General features: G+C 38.4%; 1 protein-coding gene across 1 annotated transcript; it reads left to right on the top strand.

Moving 5' to 3' along the window:
* Positions 1-4,447: 4,447 nt before the first annotated feature.
* LOC143768453 (D(1C) dopamine receptor) lies at positions 4,448-7,000 on the top strand. Its single transcript, XM_077257133.1, has one exon. The coding sequence runs from the start codon at positions 4,909-4,911 to the stop codon at positions 6,304-6,306; it is 1,398 nt and encodes a 465-aa protein (XP_077113248.1). The 5' UTR covers positions 4,448-4,908; the 3' UTR covers positions 6,307-7,000.
* The last annotated feature ends 233 nt before the right edge of the window (positions 7,001-7,233 follow it).

Here is a 7,233-nt window from a genome sequence, read left to right as displayed (position 1 = left end):
CTTGGACCCAATTGGCAGAATGTGGAACTTTTATTTACATTAGACTGGAGTGGAATGTCGGACTTGACCACTGATCCATTCATTCACTCTGTGGCTGCGCGCAATGCATTGTTTTTTTTCTGGAAGCGCCAAAGAGAATGAATCAAGCTGCGGTCAGAAATCCCACCTGCCGCTGCATTTTAAAATGGGGATAAGTGTCCTGTCAATGTCCTGTCAGGGATAAAACTTCCCTCATTCTTCCGATCAGTGCAGTTTCTAATGGTCGTACCAAAGTGATCACCTATCGTGTAGAGCCTATCGATCGGTGATAACTTGGGCCTCTAGGGACCCTAGAGTAAATTCCCCCTGTGGGCACCGAACACCCCAGTCCGACCGCTTGCACGCACTAGGTTATATAATATATATCTTAGGTAAATCTGAAAAGGGGTTATGCCAATGCTAAAATTTAGGGAAAAGAGAGAGAGACAGACTAGATAACCAATAACTACATACTGTATATCTATTTGTATCTATCTATTCATCTATCTACAGTATCTATTTATTTATCAAATTTATCTATCTATTATCTATCTATCTTTCCAACATCTATTAGGCTCTATCAATAAGTACATATCTACAATATCTACATTTGAAACTAGAAGTTTACAAACACTATATAAAAAGATATATATGAATGTTTTTCTCAATATCTGACATGAAATCAGAATAAACCTTTCCCATTTTTGGTCAATTAGGATTACCACACTTATTAATATTTGCCAAATGCCAGAATAATGAGAGAAAGAATGTTTTAAGCCATTTAAATCTATTACTTACTGCAAAGTCAGAAGTTTACATACACTAAAATTACTATGCCTTTGAACAATTCTGGACTGCCCATATGATGATGTCATGTGTTTAGAAGCTTCTGATAGGTTTTTTGGCTACATCTGAGATTGAGACACACTGTGGATGTATTTTAAAGCACCTCTGAAACACACTGCTTCCTTGTGTAGCATCATGGAAAAGTCTCAGGAAATCAGCCAAGATCTCATGAAGAGAATTGTGGACTTGCACATTTCTGGCTCATCCTTGGGTACAATTTCAAAATAGCTTAAGGTGCCTTGTTCATCTGTATAAACAACTATATGTAAGCACAAACAAGATGGCCAGACATCATACCGCTCAGGAACGAGATGGGTTCTGTGTCTCAGAGATGAAAGTGCTTTGGTCTGACATGTGCATATCAACCCAAGGACAAAAGCAAAAGACCTTGTGAAGATGATGGCAGAATCTGGTAAGATTGTGTCAATATTCACAGTGAAATGAGTACTGCATCAACATAGGCTGAATGGCCACTCTGCCAGGAAGAAGCGATAAATCCAAAATAAACATACAAAAGCCAGATTAATGTATGCAAATGCACACGGGAATAAATACCTTAATTTTTGGAGACATGTCCTGTGGCCTGGTAAAACTATAATTGATCTTTTTGGCATAATAACTATCGCTACGTTTGGATGAAAAAGAGAGTAGCTTGGAAGTCTAAGAACACCATCCCAACTGTGAAACACGGGGGTGACAGCATTTTTTTTACAAAAACCCAGCCTCTCTAACCTTGTACCAAATAACTACAGCCATGGGTTCTTCTAATCAGCTGCCATGCACTATGAAAATAAAATTAAGAAATGGCAGATAACAGGAACAGTGGAGGTCAAGCTACGGTCTGGAAGACCAACCAATTTTCCAGTGAGAGCTGCTCGTAGGATGGCTACAGTGGCAAATCAGAATCCCTGCTTGACTGAAAAAGACCTTCTGAAGGATTTAGCTAACTCTGTAGTTGTGGTACATTGTTCTCCTGCACAAAGATGGCCTTCATGGAAGAGTCATCAGAAGAAAACCTCTCCTACTCTTTGGCCACAATGATCAAAGGTATATGTGGAGAAAAAAAGGGCACATTATTTCAGGAAAAGAACATCTCGCCAACCATTAAGCATGGGGGGGGATCAATCTTGCTTTGAGGAACAATTCACGAGTAGAGGGAAGAGTGGATTCAATGAAATTTCAACAAATTATTGATGGAAACATCACACTATCTGTAAAAAAGCTGAAGTTGAAAAGAGTATGGCTTCTACAAATGGATAATGATACTTCAAAAGGCGTAAGATGATGGTTCTATAATGGCTCTTACAGCCCCCTGTTCTGAACTTCATTGAAAATCTGTGACTAGATCTTAAATTAACAGTGCATACAAGACGACTCAGGAATCTCACAGAATGGAAGAATTTTCCAACAAGTTTAGATGAAAATTCCTCAAAAAAAGAATTAAAGACTCTTGGCTGGCTGCAAAAAGCATTTACAAGTTGTGATACTTGCAAAAGGGGATGCTACTAGGTACTAACCATGCAGGGTGCCCAAACAGGGGGTGCTACTAGGTACTAACCATGCAGGGTGCCCAAACTTTTGTATTTAAAAAATGTAAACATTACATTATATTTTTCTTTGCCTAAAATACAAAGCAAATGTGTCATCTTTAACTTTAGGCTTTTTAGAGATCATTTAATCTTTGACTTGCTTAACTGTTCACAAACACAGTAATTTTGACCAGGGGTGCCCAAACTTTTACATGCCACTGTACTAAATATAGATAGATAAATAGATAGATGATTTATAGATAGAAATAGATTAATTAGATACAGTTGAAACCAGAAGTTTATTTAAACAAGTTTTCCTCAATATCTGACATGAAATCAGAATAAACCTTTCCTGTTTTAGGTCAATTAGGATTACCATAATTATTAATATTTGCCAAATACCAGAATAATTAGACACCTGCCTCTTCAGCTTTGCCCATGAATTTTTAATAAGATTGAGATCAGGGCTTTGTGATGGCCACTCCAAAACATTGACATTGTTATCCTTAAGCCACCAAACACCAAAGACTTGCCCAGCTAGGCACTAACTAATTTACCATACCTCTGACTCACGCTACCAGGGATGTGTGCAGGGCTTGACTCTCCAGCAACTCAGCTTTTAACACGTTTACCCACCATGCATATCTCAGAAATACACAATAACTGTCTGGAGGCTGTGTCTCTCTGAAGCTTTTCCTTCAGCCGTTTCTGTGTCTGTAATGGTACCTGTACTGGAGCGGGAGTGGGAGTGATGAGTTCAACTGCCAAATCGTACTCATTACTCCAATAAAAACCGGCCCGGAACTACCGTGAATAAAACAGTTCAGCACCTAAGCTGCTTGCACCAACGAGTACTAATCGACTTTTAATATCTTGCCCAGCTTAACATTCTGGGAGAGATATACGCTCCATCCAGTTTCCTTCCTGTTACTGCCCCCTGAGGAAGCCGAGGGCAAAACGCGCGTCGGGGCGCGTGTGGGCACCTATGGAGAAGGATATGGGTAAGATCTGTTGATGGAAACACTGGTTCTATGGATATAAGGGGGTCTCTTGCTATGCGGTTTTGACCGATTTAGAATTGTGGGATGAGTATTTCCCTATATTGTTGTATTAGCAGGTAGTTTACAACTTCTTGTGGATACTATGCACTGGCACTTTACTCTTGAAAGAATTGTTGTATTGACCCCTATCCTTTCATCTTTGTACCCATGATCCCGGTGTGGTGCTACACATCTTTGTATGGGTGCACCTGTTCCCTACTTTCAAATTGCTCTGTTAATGATAACTGGATAATGATAATTGAACCTTGACTGTTGTTATATGTAATTTATGGTAAACTTTCTATGGTAATACAATAAAATTAGTTGCAATTTTATTTCTTTTGTGTGATCATATGCTTCAAAATTATGGTTTGGATGTTAGTAGGAAGCATCACAGGGTATTGCCCCAAGTAGTTTTGTGGATTGTTTCCAAGAACTACTATTATGGTATCTGTTTCTGAGATTTTGTGTTTATCTGATAGCCACCTACATAGTAATTTTGACCAGGGATGCCCAAACATTCACATTCCACTGTATCTATCTATTTATCATTATCTATCTGTCATCTATCTATCTATCTATCTATCTATCTATCTATCTATCTATCTATCTATCTTCTATCTTCTATCATCTATCTATCTATCTATCTATCTATCTAGCTATCTATCTATCTATCTATCTATCTATCAATTATCTATTATCTATCTATATATCTATCTATCTATCAATCTATTATCTATCAATTATCTATTATCTATCTAAAATCTATCTGTATATCTATCTATCATATTTGATCTATTGGTAATATAAAAGTCACTTAAGATAAAAAACAAACACCTACTGGCTGTGAAGAAATTAATCACGGCAACCGTAGGTTGAGCAGAGGAGCACAGAGTAAGTGCCCTACAGAAGAGGACCGGGAATCTATTTTTAACCCAAACCAATAGAGAGGATTTCAGCAGCAATGAGTATTTGTGCTGGATAATCACAATGAGCAGTGATGCAGCTCTGGCTCTCTGAGTCCCAGCACACATGATTCTCCTCTTTTAGCTCCTAGCTGGGAGGTAACTGCGCTCAGAATTTTAGGAGATCGGGATTAGACTGACACAACAGGATTCTTCGGTTTCCATGAAGACACATAGAATGGTCATTTGTCCTTCCTCCTCTCATGGATTTTATCATTCATTGCTCATGGATCTTGGCTGGATTTCTTTTATGGATAAAAGCACATCTTAAAATATGAAGAGGTAGCTACTTTATTGGTTTTCTGCACATTGTGGTCATGTTTCAGATGCACAAACCAGAGGCTGCAAATGACTCTGGCTGATCATCGTATAATTCTGTGTATGTTCCCTGTACTTTCTACTTTTACTGACTTTTAAATGTCTGAAATTTTTCGAAATGAGATAAAAGCATTCTAGAGCGGAAGCTGCACCTGTAAATAAACAGAGTGGACATCACCTGGTGTCCACCCCATGGAAAACCTCTCCTTTTACAATGTCACAATCAATGTATTAAGTGCAGAACTAGATGTTGCCAGCAAGGACTTGAGCCTCCGAGCAGTTACCGGCTTGTTATTGTCCTTACTCATACTTTCCACTCTTTTAGGGAACACTTTGGTTTGTTTGGCTGTCATCAAGTTCAGACACCTTAGGTCCAAGGTGACCAACTTCTTTGTCATCTCTTTGGCTGTGTCAGATCTATTTGTTGCCCTTCTGGTGATGCCATGGAAGGCAGTGACTGAGGTAGCTGGTTACTGGATCTTTGGAAACTTTTGTGACACATGGATTGCATTTGACATAATGTGCTCTACTGCTTCTATCTTGAACCTGTGCATCATTAGCTTAGACAGATATTGGGCAATTGCAAGTCCTTTCAGATATGAGAGAAAAATGACCCAGAGGGTGGCTTTCATCATGATTGGTGTAGCATGGACTTTATCAATCTTGATATCATTCATTCCAGTGCAGCTCAGCTGGCATAAATCTCAAGGAACTATTGGAGACCTCAATGCTACAAACCAGACAGAGAACTGTGACTCCAGCCTTAATAGGACATATGCCATATCTTCTTCTCTCATTAGCTTCTACATACCCGTGGTCATCATGATTGGGACATATACAAGAATATATCGGATAGCTCAAACTCAGATCAGGAGGATTTCTTCTCTTGAAAGAGCTGTAGAGCATGCTCAAAGTTGTCATTCTGATTGTCCCCATGAAAACTCACTAAAGACATCCTTTAGGAAGGAGACCAAGGTCCTGAAAACGTTGTCCATTATTATGGGGGTATTTGTGTTTTGTTGGCTGCCATTTTTTGTTCTAAACTGCATGGTACCCTTTTGTCACCTTGGTCTTCCAGAACACAGTGATCCAGAACTTCCCTGTGTTAGTGAGACCACATTCAGCATATTTGTATGGTTTGGGTGGGCAAACTCATCTCTCAACCCTGTTATTTACGCATTTAATGCAGATTTTAGAAAAGCATTTACTACAATACTTGGATGCAACAGATTCTGTTCTAGTACCAACGTTGAAGCCGTCAACTTCAGCAATGAGTTAGTGTCCTACCATCATGACACCACTTTTCAGAAAGACATCCCGGTCACTTTCAATACTCCCCAGCTCCCCAATGTTGTGACTCAAGACCAAGAGGATTTGGAAGGACATTGTTTTGACAAAGTATCTGTGATATCGAATTCTCATGGAACCAGGAGTCAGAAAACCTTGTTATTACCTGTTAGTGTTCAATTTGAATGTGAAGCAGAAATATCATTGGACACAATCACCCCATTTACTTCTGCAGGACCCCTAGAATGTCATCCTCATACAATGACTGATGAAGACAGTCAATTTACTACAAAACTATACTAGATATGTAACAGTAATTATCTCTAACCAACCATCACCTTCAATAACCCAGTTGATTTTATATCAAAGATGGTGAGTACTGTCATTTAAAGGGAAGGCATACCCCTAGTCAATGCTATGTTTTTCTGCTTGTTCAACATCTTCTGTGTCAGTAAATCTCAGGGAGTCAGGGACTATTCTTAGTATTCTGCCATCTTGCTCTCTATTGTGGTAATTTAGATTTTAGTAACTTCAAAGAGGACAGCATTTGATAGGACGTTGGTATTCCTCACTTTGGTCTTCTGAACAATGTTGACCTTAGGTGGCAATATACAGAACAATTTTCTTATGAGCATGCTTTTACACTCGTCATTTTTTGGAGAAGCTTTTTATGCAGTTTTTGAAGTCACTGTCAGGAGTGGATTGTATAATAAGAAAAATGAAAGAAGAAAGACTGTCCCTCTTGACCCTCTCCTATTTTTTGGCATCAGATTGGTACATTTGAAATCCAAAATTGCATTAACTGTATAACTAAAATAGCACAAATCAAGCAGACATGAAAACTTCTAACAAACAACCTGTTGGTAAATCATTTCATCAAGATAGTCAACTTTCAATCAAAACTATTCACCAGTGTTGACCATCAGACCAATTTTGACTAAACAGTTGTTGTTTATAGTATCCAGTCTATATCTGATGTAAAAGTGTCCTGATTTAGTCTCAGCTGGTATACATCTAACTAGTACTTCTCTACATTAAAGACATTTATAAATGCAGTGTTTTGCCTTTTTCTTCCATAACAATGCATGTAAAGATTGTAATATTTCTATCCTCTGAACCAATTTTAACTATTAAGGTATCACTGCAGTCCAGATGATCACATTCAGCTTTATACAAATCGTGTTAAAATTAGAAAACACCCGAAAAAGTCAGTATGTTTCCCCAAGCTAA

This window comes from Ranitomeya variabilis, chromosome 4 (genome assembly GCF_051348905.1).
Source record: "Ranitomeya variabilis isolate aRanVar5 chromosome 4, aRanVar5.hap1, whole genome shotgun sequence".
In the NCBI taxonomy this organism is placed as follows: Eukaryota; Metazoa; Chordata; class Amphibia; order Anura; family Dendrobatidae; genus Ranitomeya; species Ranitomeya variabilis.
Note: the sequence above shows the minus strand (reverse complement) of the source record. Positions and strands in the feature narration are given on the sequence as shown.

Excerpts from the sequence above, each read along its gene's own strand:
- LOC143768453 (XM_077257133.1), top strand. The coding sequence starts at position 4,909 with ATGGAAAACCTCTCCTTTTACAATGTCACAATCAATGTATTAAGTGCA.